This window comes from Podarcis erhardii (genome assembly GCF_964252035.2).
Source record: "Podarcis erhardii genome assembly, chromosome: Z".
Classification (NCBI taxonomy): Eukaryota; Metazoa; Chordata; class Lepidosauria; order Squamata; family Lacertidae; genus Podarcis; species Podarcis erhardii.
Window position 1 is genome coordinate 18,312,958 of NC_138504.1, and position 18,996 is coordinate 18,331,953.

At 42.2% G+C, this 18,996-nt stretch overlaps 1 protein-coding gene across 6 annotated transcripts in view; it reads right to left on the reverse strand.

Annotated features, from left to right (window-relative positions):
- Positions 1-18,996, reverse strand: part of ENOX2 (ecto-NOX disulfide-thiol exchanger 2) — a 47,901-nt gene that overhangs the window by 12,113 nt on the left and 16,792 nt on the right. For all 6 annotated transcript variants that reach the window (XM_081848032.1, XM_081848031.1, XM_081848036.1 and 3 more), the window contains exons 2-8: positions 14,763-14,879; positions 11,081-11,212; positions 9,941-10,078; positions 8,416-8,622; positions 6,708-6,941; positions 5,434-5,646; positions 2,287-2,393 (exon numbers count right to left, since the gene is read on the reverse strand). In XM_081848032.1, coding sequence (XP_081704158.1) covers positions 2,287-2,393; positions 5,434-5,646; positions 6,708-6,941; positions 8,416-8,622; positions 9,941-10,078; positions 11,081-11,212; positions 14,763-14,879 — 1,148 coding nt within the window. The remainder of the gene's footprint in view (positions 1-2,286; positions 2,394-5,433; positions 5,647-6,707; positions 6,942-8,415; positions 8,623-9,940; positions 10,079-11,080; positions 11,213-14,762; positions 14,880-18,996) is intronic.

Consider the following 18,996-nt stretch of genomic DNA (forward strand, 5'->3'; position numbering starts at 1 on the left):
TATTATGGCTTTCATCTCACATTATCTCCTTTTTTTTTTTTGGATGAAGACAGATCAATACTGGAAAGTGCTGAAAGGTTTCTTAATGTCAGACAATCAAAGCCATCAAGACATAGGTCCTTAAGAACTCTCTATTAATATGTCCCTACCCAACCACTAAAAGTAGGTGGACTACGCATGACAGGGTGTTTTCTCTTACAGTACCAAAGGTGTGGAATTGCTCTCCAGACAGAGGCCAATCTGGCCCCATCACAGCCAGCTTCCTGCCACTCTGCAAAAACATGGCCCTTTCACAGAGCCCTTGGCAGACAGACAGCAAGATCATAAGCAATACTACTGTTTGGGCCAATTCTCTTTGTTGCATTTTTAGTTGCTTTTTATGCTTTGTGGGATTCGTTAAGACAGAGAGGCAGGATAGCAGCGTTTTTATAAATAAACATAAATGAAAATGGTTTTGCAATAAGCGTGCCAATTACTCCGCAGGCACAGCAGGACAGGATCTAAATTTCATTTATTTATATCCTGCGTTATTCTACTCCAGTTACGAAACTACCAATAAAATCGTGCAGAATACTTGCCATATGTTCCAGATCACAATTACTTACCTGAAGCTGCCACAAACTGCAAGGAACCTCATTGTATATTTGTATTTTAAACCAGTTTTAACACATGCCCAGTTGCTTCTCACCCCAACTATTTATCACTGCGATCCAGAATAATCGTGAGCAAACTATGAAATCACACAGAGTAGCACAGGCACCACTCTTGAACAAGGCCAGACATAAAGGCACCTTTGCTTAAAAATTGCCCTTCTATATCAATGTTAGTTATGGCCTGTTTGAGAACTAAGCTATACCATGGTTTCATGTGAATCCTTACATCATTTGCAAGTATGTCTTAATGTAAGGCAGTATGGCAAAGTTCTGGCCCTCCAGCTGTTGTTGCATGAAAACTCCTATCATTTCTGACCATTGGCCATGCTGGCTGGTGCTGATGAGAGTTTGAGTCCAACACCAGAAGTTTCTGGGGAAGAACTTGGACTGTCTTCATTTCCATGTTTCTTATGTTCTCAGTTCTGCATGCCTGACAACTGAATGCATGCTGAACATTTTTAAAGCTTCTATGGGTCTTCTTAATCAAGCCTGTCCATCTCCAGCCCTTTCTAAATCATATAAGAATACTCAGCCTCTTCATAATTCTACAATGCACCACCACTTAGGGGCTTCGTTCAAATTATGCCTGGTACATTCGCCATTTCTGCTGTGGGCTTCAGTAGCAGACAGACTGCATGGTTGCCCAGAATTTATGAGTCAGAATAGGTCAAAGAGTCAAATCCTTGCAATAGCAGAACTTCTTTAAATCATACCTGACAGTAGTTCATCTGGTCTCATCAAATGTGTGGAGAGAGAAAGCATCCAGGGAAGGAGAATCTATACTCCTTTGTTCAACTATTACAGCTAAGAATACGTATTCACATGAACCCAAGCTCATCTGCAACTTGAACCCAGCACAACTGCTCTTGTCTCCATAGTGTCTGTCCCACGTGGGACATTTGTAGCCTTGTTACAGCCTAGCAGTGTAACAATGCTAGCACTGCCACATCTTTCCAGCCATTTAACCCAAGAAGAGCCCTGGCAAATCAGATTGAAGGCCCACCTAGACCAACATTCTGTCCCCACAGTGGTCAACCAGAAGCTTATGGGAAGCCCACCAGCAAGTCACCCCCCTCCATGTTCCCAAACAGCTGACATTCAGATGATTGGAGGCTACAGATGATGGTTCTAGCTACCTAAGTTTTTATATGACTATTGTGTGTATCTTAAAGCACCTGAATCCACCCTAGTATAATAGTAATAGTAATTATTAGTATTATACCTCACCCATCTGACTGGGTCACCCTTGTCTCTCTGGGTGGCTTTCAACATATATAAAACATAATAAACTGTTAAACATTAAAAAGCTTCCCTATACAGGGCTGCCCTCAGAACTGAAGAGAGCAGAGCTACTATCTTTAGGTCATGGGCATAATGCTGCCCAAAAATGCAAGTACAACTATTTCTAAAGAGCTTCATTCATACCCCACTATAATTCTGAGCTTCTTCTTAATAGTGTTCACCAATGGCTGTTCTCTTCCTCTCCTGAACTTCCTTGTGCTGTGTTTTGCTATGAACTTAGCTCCATGTGTGTTGCTACTTACCTTCCAGAGCAAGATTGGAAAAATCCATCCTTTTATAAGCAAGCCTATAGGCCAAAAGGAGCTAACGAAAAGTAAAAGGAAGTACCAACCTCAGCTTGCTTGCACCATACGCTGATGTTCTTACGTTGCGCTTTCGTGAAATGGTCCCAAGCCTTTTGTTTGGATGCAGAATGGTACACGGCCACTATCTGCTCGACTTCAGTTTCAAAATCAGCAGGCAAAGCCAGGCCACAATATCATCCAGAGAGGGCAAGAGAAAGGAGTAAGAGAGCGGGATCAGGCAGGTAGTCCAGTGAATCTTTTTCTTATGATGCTTTGCTGGGTGGAACCATAGCTGAGAAAGATGGTGCTCAGGGAGAAGCCAGAGCCACAGAACTTGGAGATCAAAGCAGACAACAGGCAAGATATGTTTGTATGTCCAATCAGGCAGAAGCCAAGTTAACAGAGTAAGCTGTCTTGATGAGGAGGGTGACACTAAACACTCAAAAAAGGAGTTTCTTAAAAAAACCTCAAGAGGAAGAAAAGCACTCATGTAAAAAGAAATAGATGCTTGGCGAGAGAGAGAGAGAGAGAGAGAGAGAGAGAGAGAGAGAATGAATTTCTCCCCCACTTCACAAACATTGTGTCATAAATAGGGCTGGGTGTATTCCATAAATCTGTAACTGCAAATAAGTACTGGGCCCCAAATCCTGCACACTGAATCTTACCTTGGTTTTTAATTCCGTTTCTAGTCCTTACTACCACAGTGATAGACTTGGAAAAATCTCAGAAGCCAAAAAGAAATGGAGTGTGACTTCCAGTGGAGCTTTAATATTCCCAATGGGTTGGCTTGCTTGTAACACTAAGGCAAACAATGGTTTAGCATGGGCTCCCAGAGAGGAAATCACAGCCACTTTACTTCTCCTCTTGTTCTTCTGCTGCTGCACTGCTCTGAGCTAAGCCATCATTTTAGCTCAGCATGTGATGAACCCAGGATTTTAGCTTGTCTCACTCTAGACAAACAACAGCAAGGTCTGTTCTTGGGTTTACAACTTATGGTTTGTCTTGATCGAGAATAATAATATTAATAATAATAAAATAATAATAATCTATAAGTACAATAATCTATTAAACATTAAAAGCTTCCCTAAACAGGGCTGCCTTCAGATGTCTTCTAAAAGTCAGATAGTTGTTTATTTCCTTGACATCTGATGGGAGGGTGTTCCACAGGGCGGGTGCCACTACCCAGAAGGCCCTCTGCCTGGTTCCCTGTAATTTGGCTTCTCGCAGCGAGGGAACCGCCAGAAGGCCTTGGCGCTGGACCTCAGTGTCTGGGCAGACAGATCCTTTCCCAAAACATATTCCTGCAAATTTCTAGCCAAAAGGTTTAGACAAACCATGAACCTTAGTTCAGTCAACACACTGAGCCAAACCATGGCTTAGCTCAGAGCAGTAAAGCAACAGAACGAGGGAAGGTGTGTAGCAGCAGCGATATCCTCTCTGAAAAGCCTCACACTCATGCATTTGTGCTGAGCATTTGGCTTAGCATTACATGAGAACCAGTTTTATGACTAGATTATTTTTAAAAATCACCACATGTACATATTTGCACAGCTTATATGAGAAGTTACAATGCATTGTTTTCCTCGGGATGGAATATTATTTTAAACACCAGAGTAGGGCCCTGCTGGTGATGTGAAAAGTATGATATGCTACCCCACATTCAGTAAAGTAATACAGGTCCTTTCCCAAAACATATTCCTGCAAATTTCTAGCCAAAAGGTTTAGTTGTGAAAGATTATCTTCCCTGAAAGGAGCTAAAAATCCACCCCATAGCCACAGGTGATTGGCTTGAACACTGGAGAGGCTAATGAATTGCTCTTACCCTGGCTAAAGATTGACCAACACCAACATGATGGCAGGATTCAGGTCTGAGGTTCCCCCCAATTGCTACTTACTGTAACTCCTTCTGGAATCCGGGACCAATATATTTTTTTAAGGTTAACAGAATAAAACAATTCAAAACAAACACTAAGCAAACTGTAAGGGACTGCAGAATCCTCTTGGTACACTCAGGAGACGAATGGTCACACTGTGCTGTGATACATAACAAGGTGACCTTAAAAGGCCAGGAGGCTGCTAAGGTGTCGGCTTCCCCAGTGGTGAGGCAGTTGCTGCCTGCCAGGGACTTGGCTGGCTAGTTACTCAGTTCCAGAGAATGAAGGAGAGAAAGCTCTGCAGGACATTCAATAGGAACAGAATCTCCTGGTTGGAAATGGTTCCTGGTTAATAATAGGGCAATGAAAACTGCAGAACACTCCCAGGGCTCAGAAGAGCATCAAATGTTTTGTACATAACGTTTAAAGTGACGCAAAAAAGGAAAAATGAAGCAATATTACATTACCTTGAAGGCTTAAATCTCCCATTTAGTAAGATGATCTATAGATCCTCAAAGGAACAGAAAGATAAGGGATCTGGCTATACACCTACCTTTGTTGCCTAAGCCTCTCAGCAATCACCAAAGATACAAGGCTGTGGTTAACACAGGAGCAGCCTGCGGGTAGGAACATCACTAAGGCAGAAAATACCTGCACATCCCGAGTGTGAACAGAAATTAAGAAGACACTTCAAAGAAGATTCAGAAGCTTCAGCTGGTGCAGAAATAGGTGGTCTGTCTCCTGATGCAGTATGTATGATGCAAGTACATGACATCTACTAAGGCTCACTACCATGTTCTTTCCTGTGTCCCATCCCATTAATCACCCAAGAATGCTCTCCAGACTGTACCATTAGTTTACCAAAGAAAATGAGCACAGTAGGAGTTTTGTGGGCTTTTTTATTTGTTGTGTCTGGGGACCATTCCCCCCCCCCCGAAATCTATCAGAATAAGATTTTGATAGTTTTCCAGAAGCTTTGTAAGATTTTCTTGTTTCCACTGAGCATTAATGGCCTGGTGACCTTTCATTCATTTAAAATTAATTTTAATATCCAGCATTTTATCTGTTAAATGGTTTGTTATGTTTTTCCTTTTTAAAAATGTTTGCTGGTTTTCTTTGTCATTTGTACGAATGCAGCATGGTGGTTTAGAAATTTGTAAGAAATAAACCTAAATATGTTTCCTAATAAAGGGAATGTATGTTCCGGATCTGTGTCTCTCTCTCTTGTTCAACCTTCAACTGGAAAAAAAGAAAACAAAAAATGGTACATTTCCATCAAGTGAAACTTTGAAATCCTGGTTGCAAGCCACAAACACTTACACTGAGCAAGAATTCCTGAGAGTGCAAGCTTGAACTTCTCCTTTGCTTCTTCCATTTCCTTTTCATGGACTGCTTTCTCATTTGTAAGCCGGCGGATGTGGCTGTTGACTGACTGGATCATTGAGTAGAAGTTGTTTGCAGTCCGTCTGTTCACTTCCCCACGCTCTATCCAGGCCAGCAGTGTCTGTACCGCTTCCAAAAACTTGGAATCATCTGACCCAAGAGAGAAACACTGCTCAGGTACAAAGCACTGGTGAATTTTGCAAGTAATACTATTTAAATCATCGCTCCCTGTGTGAGAGTTTAAAACACAAAAACATAGTAAGATGTTTGATAGGCTAAAATGATATTGTTTTGTTACTAGTGCTCTGCCAAAGCTTCCTGTGGCTGCTATAGGGGTTCTTTTGTTATGTTTTTATGGTACAATGTATTTACATTTATATATTAAACATTAATTAAGTCACTTGGGGGACGCGGGTGGCTTTGTGGGTTAAACCACAGAGCCTAGGACTTGCCAATCAGAAGGTCGGCAGTTTGAATCCCCGTGAGGGGGTGAGCTCCTGTTGCTCGGTCCCTGCTCCTGCCAACCTAGCAGTTTGAAAGCACGTCAAAATGCAAGTAGATAAATAGGTACCGCTCCGGCGGGAAGGTAAACGGCGTTTCCGTGCGCTGCTCTGGTTCGCCAAAAGCAGCTTAGTCATGCTGGCGACATGACCCAGAAGCTGTACGCCGGCTCCCTTGGCCAATAAAGCGAGATGAGAGCCGCAACCCCCGAGTCGGTCACAACTGGACATAATGGTCGGGGTCCCTTTACCTTTTAAGTCACTTGGAGATGTTCAGGTAACAAGCAACAGTCTAATTAATACTACTGTTTTCATAGATTTGCATGAAATGATCCACCCAAGCAAGACAAAACTCTGAAAGGCTGTGGTGGATGAGATTAACTCCACAGACAGTTGCAATGTACTCATCTGTTGTACGTCTACATGGGATGGATCACATCTCAGTGGAAGATCATCTGCTTTGAATGCAAAATGTCTTGGCTGCAATCCTTAGAGTCCCCAGTTAAAAGGATCAGGTAGGAAGTGATGAGAAAGATCCTTCTTCTTCCAAGACCCTGGAGAACCACAGCCAGTCAGAGTATACAGTACTGGGTAAGAAACAGATAACTCATCTGATAGGGTACAGGACAGCTTCCTATGTTCCTAACCACCTGCCACAATCCTCATGTAACAGCCTGCCAGTTTGGGACATTATACTACAGCCCTATGTACCTTTTAGCTTCTCAGCAACAATACTGCACTCATAATATGAATAGTGGACAACAGGAGGTGGGGAGGGAGGGTGGAACTGTTTTTCTGCCATCCTTCTGCGATGACGCTCTTCCCGGGCAAGCATCCGCTGCTTGCATTCCCACTCGTAGAAATCATCCCGGGCTTGAGCAAAATCCACGTGCAGGCGCCCTGTGTCCTTTTTATCAGTGCTGGAGCCCAGCCTGATGCGATAACCTGGCAATGATAGTTACAGAAACAACCATCAGCAGTTTCCCTGTGATAGGGAAGTTTTTAATGTTTGATCTTTTATTGTGTTTTTAATATCCTGTTGGAAGCCACCCAGAGTGGCGGCCAGATGGATAGGGTATAAGTAATAAATTTTTTGTTGTTGTTGTTGTTGTTGTTGTTGTTGTTGTTGTTGTTGTTGTTGTTATTATTATTATTATTATTATTATTATTATTATCAGACTGTTCCTCAGATTCCCCCATCTGCAACATGGGGGTCTGCCTGCTTTGTCTCCAGAGACTGCCAGAGACACCTATCAGAGGAAATGTGAACAGCTACAACTCAGGCTTAATAACATCCATGTTCAAACTGGATAAAGAAATGAACATCAACTGCTATGCATGCTCATCCACACATATCAATATGTTTGATTTATCAATGATTGTATCACATCTATGATGCAGACCAGCTACACAGATCAAAAACACTTCAGGTAAATTCTGTTTGAAATTGTAACTGCAATATTTGCTAAGTTGTAAACATCACAAAGTAAGCTACATGGGAAGGGTAAGCATCAGGTGAAAGGTTGCTGCGGTTTCTGTTAAGTGGCTGAAGCCTTGCCAGATCCCTCTTACAACTCTGGAGGTGGTTCTCATAGGGTACAGTGACACTGACTGGACAACACATGTTATTCCAGAAGGGAGGCTAACCTCCAAAGTTCTCCAAAGAAGCCATGTTGGTTCTGGATAGTTTGAAAAGGTGGTAGTTTTCAATAATCAGCAGGTATTATAAAGATTTCAGGCCCTGAAGGAGCACCTCCACCCTTGTCATTAAGCCCAGCCACTGAGATCTAGCTCAAAGCCCAAGCAGAGGACCTTTTTTGGTAGTGGTGCCCACCCTGTGGAATGCCCTCCCATCAGATGTCAAGGAGATAAGTAACTACTGTATACAAGGTTTACCTTTAGGAGACATCTGAAGGCAGCTATGTATAGGGAAGTTTTTAATGTTTAATGTTTTATTATGTTTCTGTATATGCTGGAAGCTGCCAAAAGTGGCTGGGGAAACCCAGTCAGATGGGCAGGGTACAAACAACAACAACAACACTATCATCATCATCATTAATCATAGAGACTCACTGCTTGTTGCACTAGAATTATTCCCTCTCTTTGTGAGCTGTGCAGCTCACAAGAGTTCCTTACTGTTGTTTCATGCTGACATTTTTTAGCTTGTTGGAATTTTGGAATTGGGCATTTTTCTGTTTTTATTAGACAAATTTATGAAAGCTATTCACAATGGTCTGTGTCACCACTGCATGTTATAGTGAAGTTAAAAGACTCCTTAGCCAAATAACTGAAACTGGTGAGAGATGACTGTACAACTGGGGAAATGGCAGGGGACACAACAGACATGACTGCATGTGGCTTTTGCAACTCTACAGAAGAAATTATCTCTGAGTCAAAAGCAAAGACAAACAATATCTACCAGACAAATAAATAGCCTTGTCCACCATGTATTCCTCAGAAAAACGGATGTGGCAGAAGTGCTTTTTGCTCTTCCGAAGCGCTAAGATCTCTCCACACTGCTCAAAAATCTCCACAACAGTCTCTTCTGTTGCATTTTCCGGCAGTCCTCCAACAAATACCGTCTTGCATCCAGGAGGTCTTTCCCTTGTGGTGGGAGGAGGGAGATCTAAGGACAACAAGAAATATGATACATAATCTTGCCACAAGCAAAAGACATCTGGTATTCATCTACAATCCGACGACAACTGCTGCGCATTTGTGTTTAAGTGTCAGAAGGCTTGGCCACCCCTGGCCTCTTCCACACTTGCATTTGTCCTGTGCCTAGAAAGCACAGATCTAAGTGGTGTTCCACTTGCCCCATGCGGTTTTGCCTTTGCCCTGCAGGTTTCCCCAGGGGAATGTGGCAGGGCAAATGGAAGTGTGGATGAGCCTTCAACCTTGCCAGGCAAAGTTATATCCTGCCAGCCTTAAAATATAAAAAATCAATATCTTTCCAGGACAGCATGCTTCCCAAAGAAGAAAATATCCTCTCTTTTTGGCGACAGCTCACTGCTAGATTCATACTAAAAATAAACTGCAAGAACAGTGCACAGCCAAATACAAACACCCTTATACTATTGGACACAATACCACCAGCTTTATAAAAAGGGGGAAATGAGGGTCTATAAAATTTACTTGGGTTTTATTTTTATTACTGCTTGCTGTTTAGCAGTCTGCAGCAATAGCTGTGCAAAACTAGGCTTCCATTTGGAAAATGTCCTATGCATTTTCATGTTCCAATCTATAGCCCAGCATACTGCACAATCAGCCCTTCATGATGTCGAAAATCTTATTTTTTAAAAAAAGATTTGCAACCTCATGTCTATAGCTTCCTCTTCCAATTACTCCCTGACCTTGAAAATATTCTAAAACAGAGACGGTTCAACTAGAAAGTGTTAGAGATGTACTGCCAAGCAGACTAGAGCTGAGTTCTGGGAAGTTATGCACTTACCTCCCTTCCCTTCATCAAGTGGCATTCTAGACCAGGGATGGGTATCATGCAACTCTCCAGAAGTCGCTGGACACCAACGCTTGTGATCCTTGACTGCCACTGGTTCTCCCTGCCACTGATTCCCCCACAACCACCTCTAGACTGCTGTTTTAATCAGTAATGTTTGCTTCTCCATTTTGCCTCTCATTAAGTGGACAGAATCAGCAAGCAGCACAGCAGGGTAGTACAGAGATGGCCTCACTCTTTGAGGACATGAAGATGCTTGAGGCTCCCAGTGCTCCCTTTGAGGTGGTCCTGGCCATCTCTACAATCTAAAAGCTATTCTGACTTGGCCAAACTATAAAAAATATCCTGTTGGGAAAAGAGCTTCTTCTTCCCTCCATGATCTGTACATCCACCAGATGTAAAGAGGGACACCATTAGATGTCCCTCTTTACTTTCAATATTTCCCAGTTGATCCCAGTGCAACTGCAAAAATTATGGCAAGGATTACTTGAGTTAGGTGGGAAGAGTGTGCAACTTTTGCAATGAATGATCTCCTTAATCACTGGTGGTGGCACTATTTCCAAGCCAGACATCAAGGGACTGATTGGTGGGATCCCAGTCATCATTCCAAGGGCAGGGTCGAAGTCTGAAATAGAGAGGATATCAAGCTAGAGTGTTTCGGCTGCAACTGCACAATAATTCTAACTAGGAAAGCAGATTTTTTCCATCAATAAAATCAAAACTTAAAGGACGTGAAAGATACATAAAGCAATGAGTCTGGAGAAGCAGAGCCATTTGGCAGCCCACATTACCCCACAAAAGCCAGTTCTCATGCATGGGAGGACAAAGATGCGGGCAGGCAGGATTGAAGAAAAAGAGAGCCCACAGTATATCCCAACACTAGGAGATTAGCCTCACTTCCTGCTGGTTTTGTAACTGAAATGACAACCATGCATACCACCACACTGAAAGCTGGCTCACGCATCTGTTTTGCCTGTTCCACTCCAGGCTGCCTTGCCTTCTTTTAATTTTAGAAGTGCTGAATGAGTGCTTATGCATAAATCCATTCATTCAGTCAATTACTTTTTTTTTTAAGGAAACTTTTTAAAAAGTGCTTAACGGCTCCATAGATGGAGTGGAGGTGTTTTTTGGTAACATACAAGAGGATTGGCCAATCAGGCCAATCACAGCCAGATTCTGCTTTAAAGTTGCAGAGCTGTTTTTTGTTTATTATCGCAGCCACTCCTAAGGGCCAAATAGACAGAGCGCTCAGCTGATTGTCTAGTCTTGCAAAGACCCTTTCAAAGTGCTATTTTGCAGGGTGTTTTGCAGGTGCTGCCAATCACCTGATTAGTGAAACCTGCAAACACCCTTTCAAATAATCCAAGTTTTGACCTACCCCATAACTGACATCTTTTATGACTTCCAATAGATGTAGGACAGATGGGCATGGCTTCCCTGAAAATGGCCTTGTTGGCTAAATAAGGAGGCCTAACAGGCCTAATCAGACACAGGCCAGAGGTTTCCCACCCATTTTAGGCTATGGATCTTGTGTGTTCTCTGAACATTTACTCCCCTTAACACTCCACTGGAAAAATTAAGCATTGTGTGCTTGCAGCGGTGATACCAAACCAATAGCACAACCTACCAGGCAAAAGAGGATCTCCTGTTATTCCCATTGGTGCCATCCCCAAGTTATTCATTGCAGTGGTCCAGGCTGTTGGATCTGACATGCCCAAATCCATTGGAGGAGACTCTAGACTCAGATTTGGGATGCTGTCTGCAGAAAGGATTATGATTGACAAACATATTAACAAATGTACTTTTTAAAAAATTATCAGCATTACTTACCCCAAACTGGAAGAGAAAGTGATAGAAACCAAATAAATCTCCCCTATAAAATGACACCCTGCATATCTTGGCAAATGATGGGATAAATTCTAAGGGGAGAGTAGGATGCAACAAATGCTTGCTTTAGGCACAAACTATTTGATGCAAACCACATTTGCCTGTGCTCCCCTCCCGAGTATCATCCCATCCCCCATGTACCAACATGTTGTTCTTTCCAAAATAAGAGCTCTAGTTGTAAAGGCACAAGTCTTAAAATAGATGTGAGCCAGCACTTATCATGGGCCCCAGAATGATCCTCTGATGGCAGAGTATAACCCCTAAAAAAACACACACTAGGCCATAATCCAGGGCAAAGTCCATGTGTTATCTGCATGTACAAAGGCCAAATCCCACTGTCAAACTCCTGAATACATTTTCAAATTCTCTCCCATCTGCCCCAAGCTTAAAAAACAGTGGAGAGATTTGGCATAAGAGCAGCTTCAAGTGGCAAAGTCACACACAAAACTTAGTACATCGCAATGCCATCTTAGATCTCATGCTGAGTACTAGTAGTTTAAATTTGTTTATTCTTTTACTTATATCCCACCCTTCATCACGAAGCCCTTCATCTCAAGGCAAGTAACAGCAGCAGGGTTGCCATATTTCAAAAACTAAAAATCCAGACACAAAAGTTGTTGTTTTGGCCAAAGTTGTTGATGCCCGTACATTTCAGCAATTTCCACCTGGATACTGTTTCCAATGGCTGAATCCTGGGAATGTCTGGAAATTACGGTCTTATGACAACCCTAAACAACAGGGCAATACACAAGTAATGGAATTACCAGGAGGACCTCCCCAGCCCATCTTGAAGTTTGAGCAGGACAATAGGAAAAACACTGACTGGCAAAAACTGCTTCTAGGGAATCTCACCTCGCATACTAATGACAGTTCATCTGTCCTTCTCTGTCTGAAATAATTATTCGGCTCCTCCCCTTGTACCTGCGATTACTCTATTCCAGCTCAACAGTGAAGGGAAAGCACTGGGGATGGAATGCTTAGAATGAGCCAACAGGCCCTTGCACATCTCATCAGATCAATTTCCACTCCTCTGACCCATTCCTTTAATTGCCTGAAGAACTTGTAATTCAATTAACTCCTATCTTTCCTGGCCACTGGCCATACTGGCTGTGGCGGATGAGAGTGAGAATCCAACAATATCTGGAGGGCCACTGGTTCCCCATCCAATGCTCTGTTGGGGCGGGCGCTCATCAAGAGTAAGGAAGTTTTCTGCTTCATGCAGTATCATTTTAGCACAATCATCAACCCTGATGTGTAGTCTGGGGCTCTAATTTCCTTTTGCATGGCTTTGCTATTTTCAGCAGGTTCCATATCACAAATCCCCAAAATAAGAACAATCCCACATTTTTGCATGCAACTGATGCAGGTTAAATGGTATTGCTATGAGTTTGTGGGTGCCAAGCCTCTCTAATCCCTGGATTCAGCAAGTGTTAAAAGCTAATCAATCCAAGATAGCTTTCTGTGAGTTGATAGCCTGGGTGATGAGCCATTAAGAGCAGTGATGTGTCCGAGAAGCAAAACAGCAAGCAGAGTGACCGAGAGCCATGATGGATCTCTGCTTGAATCCAGTGCTGCAGCTATGGAAGAAACAATGGCCATTCGGGGTTTTAATAGTGTGAACCCCTGCATAGCAGGCTCAGGTTGTATATATGTGCAAATAAACCATATATCCTAAAGACTCAGCTGTGCCTCATTCCCAAAAGGAAACATGAACCCTGGGTAAGTGCCTGGAACCCCTGGAATCTCACACCACTTGGAAGTTAGGGGTGTGTGCAACTGTATCTATATTGGGCTAATGAAAATTGGTAAAGGAACATATAAGCTATTGAGTTTCACAGAGCTGTTCATCCAACACAAGGAGTTACCTAGCTTGTGAAATTTTGTGAAATTCAAGTCCTATTTCTATATCAACCTGCATTGGCTCAATTAAATATATGCTTTTCCTTAGCTTGTGTTTCACATACTTTGGGATCATCATGGCAATGTCCATGTTTCATTCCAATTTTTTATGGCAGTGAGGGTGTCTTCTAAGGAAGGATAAGAAGTACTTTGTTTTTGCTACTGCATATCAACCAGACCAACAAACATAAACCCCCAATTCAGATTCATCCTGACTCAAGCACGTACACAGCTGTGACTCGCTGACTTCTGGCTATCAAGTGACAAGTAACAGAAATCCCAGAACTCAGGATCCCTGGCATGGAATGAGCTAGAATAACAGGACATTTTTCTATTCTAAAAGTGAGCCTCCGTTCGCTTAGGTTCTCTCATGCAGCCCCACAACTAAAATTATAAACACAATTTAAAACATTAGATTTTAAAAGCCAATTAAATCATCCAACACAATGCGGTAGATAAAAACAGCAACCATTAAAATTACAGACCAACAATCTTATTCAGTTAAAAGCTGCAAAAAACAATTGTGTGTTTTAAGGCCTGCTTATATACAAACAGACTGAGTATAGACAAACATCCTGGGGGAGTAAGTTCCACAGTGATGGGGCCACCAATAAAAAGGCCCCGCTTCCCCCCCGCTTCCAACCTGATGAATCTTAAAGGCAGACCTACAAGCAGGACTTCTATGGCCAATAACAGGGTTGGGCACGTTCATGTAAAATATAGGTAGCCCTTCAGATATCCTGGTCCCAAACCATTTAGGTTTTAAAAAGTAACCACCAACACTATATCTTGGCCTGAAAACTCACTGGTAATGAAAGTGGCAAGTGTAGAATTGGTGTTATATGCTCTAGTCATCTGGCCCCCCAAAGCAACTGGGGAATGCATTCTGTACCAGCTGAAACTTTTGAACAGTGTTTGAGGACAGCCCCACATACAGCATGTTAAAGTAGCATAATTGGGATGCAATCAGGGCATGGACTACTGTGGTCAGCTCCACTTTCTCCAGATAGAGTAACATCTTATGTATCAGTTATTTATGGGAACAGATTCCATCAGCAACTTCCTAGAAAACAGCAAGTCCAGGAGAATCCCTCAGACTGTGTGCCTGGTCCTTCAGGTGGAGTGCAACCTCATCAACTCTGGGCACACACTATGGTCCAGGGCACCATGTTTCCTACCCGCAGTGCCTCTGTCTTATCCACATTAAGCTTCAGCTTGTTTGCCCTCATCCATCCTAAAACCCCTAAAACTAGAAGGTGGAAACGATGAACATAGTTGTACATCATCCACAAACTGATGACGCTTTAGCCCAGACTTCCAAACTATTTCTCCCAGCTGCTTCATGTACATGTTAACAATAAGTCAAGACAGGAGAAACAGAAGTGGTCATGGAGAGGAAAGAACTTTCCCAGTACCATCTTCTGGGTCTGTCCTGTTATGTTCTTGTATCCCCCATTCATAGTTAAGACATCCCCCAGGCACAAACACAGCTTGCTACACCACATGCACAATTCATGGCCTACCTGTAGGCAAATTTATCCTCTTCCGTTTCTGGCTTGCCTCGCCTCCATTTTCAGCAGGGCTGCTATTGAATGGCAGAGGTTTGCTATTGCCAGGGTCAAAGGGCAGGTGGTTTAGTCCTGAGAGAGACGGAAAAGGGAAGAATTTGTTAAGAATAGCATTTGATCCCTTCTAATTTTCAAACAAATCCTCAATACTCAAGTGCAAGCCAAATGTTTTCACAACACAGCCTCAGAGAGTGAAAAGCCTGAAGTAATACAAGAAAATACTGCACTATTCACCTACTGATGCACTGCTAGGAAAAGAGGTTGGCAATTGGCAGCCCACAGAACAAACATGGGCCAAAGGGGATGCAGGCCTTCCCCACACAGCTGCCAACCCTCTTCTAACTGCTTAGGGGAAGCAGACAATTTGCATACTTCTTTATGGATCTAAATTAGTCCCATAACTGTAAAAGCTATTCTACCTTCTTTTTAGTCAAGTATTTATATATACCATTGAGGTCAAGAGCTGCTGGTATTTTTATAATTTGAAAGGCATTTGATAAAAGGATTGTGATAGGAATTTTATGGTCTTAGATATATGGTAATGTTCATAACCGCACATACATAGATCAACACAGGAAGGCCAACCTGGAACCATTTTGATTCCTAAACTGAGCAAATGTTTTCTCTGCAAGGTCAAACTGGAAAAGTCTCCCCATTGTCTCTTTCCTCACAAATCCTGTCTTAAGGACACATTTAAGATATGAATAGGGTGTGAGCCTGTGACCTGGCCCAGGAAATAAGTATTTTACCACTACAAAAGAATGGCCAGGCTCCCCAGGCAATCCAATCAAGTAACTTGCCAGACAGGAGATAAACTGTGACAGGAGAAAAACAACATTGACATTTCTGTGATGTAGGTGGGATGTATCTGAGGGGTGGTCTTAGGTTACACCCCTTCTGTGATGTATGCATAATGTTTCTGGGGGTGGTCTTGATCTAGAGAAGGGGAATTTCAAAAGTCTTTATAAGCTCTTGCACAGCATTTTTGTGGGTCCTCTTCCTCTCCTGCGTGTGAGGGGAGCACCCTGTTGCAACAGATTAATAAAGATCAAGCTTACTAGCTGCTTTGCTTCTCAATATTCTCTGGTTGGCCTCTGTTATTTTCTCCTACCAATAGGGAACCTATGTAAGGACTCTATATGGGCTCTTGGATACCCCATAAGGGAAAAGGGTATATTTTTTATTTACAACAGGATGACTATGTATACAGTACTTAGATTATCCTCTGCTGTACAGGGACTAGTAGTTTTAAAAAATGAATATTTTTTAAAAAAACAAACAAACAAACAAACAAACAAACAAACAGGAACTTAATAATTGATGGCCACTGATGCTGCTGGTGCTGAATCCCTTCAATAGAAATCTGAAGTCCAGCTTTGTGTTGTGGTACTAGGAAATGGGGGGGGGGACGGACGAGAGAGAGACAAGCTTCAGAAATTTGTTTGCAATTAACCTTGGCAGCTAGCACAATTGGTTATGACAACAAATACAGGATACAAGTGGTAAGACTGTCTAGCATTGCAACACCTCAAAAGCAAGAGGAAAGCTTAACTGAACAGAACATCTTGACTAAGTTCTCACCAATATGGCTTATCACATAAGAAGAACCTGGAGAAGTGAAAGGGTCCTTTTGTAGCAAAGAGGGAATGAGCTGTTGTGAAGGAATTATCCTGGCATGTTGTGTGTCAAGCAGACTTGCCTCTTGAGGACAGAACTTTATTTGATGATGCTAGGTGTTAAACCCTATGCTAATCCCAAAGCCCTGGTGAGAGTAGCGGCAACAAGTCTCAGCCATCACTGGGATGGTTGGAGAGTCTTGGGGCACTTCAGAACGATAAACATTTACTGCTAGAGCATTCCCTACATAGTCAGGTTTACATTTCCTGCACCTGGAACCAAGGCTGCAATAGTGACAGTCTTCTCTCTTGCCAGAATGCTGGGACAGACATGTCGGAAAACTCTGAACGGAGATGTTTAAAGTAAATGTATAGACTTCAGTTCTGCATACACCAGGGCCACACAATTTGCAACCTACCAAACACAGACTCATTGCACACAGACATGCTGTTACAACACCTCTCAAATTTATTTAATTTCATTTATTTCATTTACTGTACCGGCCTGAATATAAGCCTGACTTTCCCCCCAAATTCCGACCGTGAAAAGTTAAAGCGAGGCTTAAATTCACAACCTTACAGAAACTGGCTTTTATGATATCACTGCTGAAACAGACATATCTAAGCCAAAGCAATCTTCTAAGAGCTTGAGAATACTTCCCAGCCTAGCTCCATGAGGAGCAAGAGGAGCTAAACAAAGATCCTCTTTTTCAGCCACCTTTCTAGAGATGTTTGAGAAAATTATTATTTCTTTGCTATGAACTAACTTGATCTGTACTTCTCAAAGCTGCAAATCAGAATATCCTTTGGGATTTGCACATATTTACATTTTGCAAGGCATTTTTAAAGCAAAAACTTTATCAAAACATGTTTTAAATTGCATTGTTTTGAGATACATATATTCAGAAATGTGATCCTCCCTCCCCCAGCACTGCTTTTAAATGGGGCAGACCAGACATATGAATGAACACATACAAAAGTGACAGGGAACCAAAACAGTCAAATCTGCCCAATCCTATAGCTCCCTTACAGAGATGGTCCCAATATGGTCCTTTTGTAAATTAATTATTTATATAGCACCATCTACCTGCCTGCCACTTTGCAGAGGATAATGACAGGCCCAGCAGAGTTTACGATCTATAACTTAACACGGGAAATAAAGTGAGGAAAGTGGGGTTAAAGAGGGGATAAGTGGACTACGCAGAATTAGACAAGCTAACAGGAAGGATCCGAGACCGGCGGGACCAGAGGTTTACCGAAGACTGGACTAAATTTACTGAGTATTTGAAAAGTATTTGTGATGATCAGATTACGTTTGTAGGACTACAAGAAGTTCTGTGAGGAGTAATTTAAGAAATATTGTAAAAATGGAAAGGGAGAAATGATTTGTTAGAAAAGGTAAAGGCAATATTAAGTTAAGAATTGCAGGAGAAATAATCAAGACGGAAGGCTATCAGAGTTGCTGAAGGAAGTCCAAACAAGGACATATGTATAATAATTTGTGTGGTATGTCTTAAAAAAAATTGTATGCTAAAAATTAATAAAAAATATTATTAAAAAAGAGGGGATAAGTGTGTGCTCATCTGAGTTATACACACAAAAGTTTAACTTCAGTAGGGGTAGGGATTAAAGAGTTAATTAAGCATCCAAAAACAGCAATAGGAAATCCCTTGCAAGTTGATGTGACAGAGAATCTTTGTGCTGCTATTACAACATCAACAAACCAAAACCAAACATTGAAGCACTTGCCTGTGACTGTCGTAGGACAAAATAGCAAGTGAAATGAAAGAATGAGCAGATTCAGTACAATTTGCTTTAATCACCATAACCTGATTTTGGGAACTCTGAAATGGCTCATTAGGATACGTTTGTAGCGAAGCCGAAGCTTTGGGAACCATCTGTTCCAAGTTATTTAGTAGTCCACACTTTCCAAGAAGCAAATGAAAAGAATGCAAAGCGCCTGGAATATGACTGAAGGACTTGGAACCCCTAATCCAAGACACAAGTGCATTCTTGAAACACTGCAGCTAATTTTAAAGGAATTGTGAAGGCACCAGCAGTTGAGAATACCATCCGCAAGCTGCTTGGTTACAATGTTGTTATTGCCATGTGCCCAAGGGTGTGGTCTGCAGAAATGCACAAAGAAAATAGCACCAAGGGGCTAATAATAATAATAATAATAATAATAATAATTTTTTATTTATACCCCGCCCTCCCCAGCCAAGGCCAGGCTCAGAGCGGCTTACAAACAATAATAAAAACAAGAAGAATGATTACAACTTAAAAACAAAAATAAAATACAACATTAAAATAATGGAACATTAAAATATTAAAATGTAGCCTCATCGCAGGAGGAGAAGGAAAAGAAAAAAAGGGGGGGGGTCAAATTGGCTCCAAGCCAAAGGCCAGGCGGAACAACTCTGTCTTACAGGCCCTGCGGAAAGAAATCAGATCCTGCAGGGCCCTGGTCTCATGAGGCAGAGCGTTCCACCAGGCCGGAGCCAGAGTTGAAAAGGCCCTGGCTCTGGTTGAAGCCAATCTAACTTCCTTAGGGCCCGGGACCACTAGGGTGT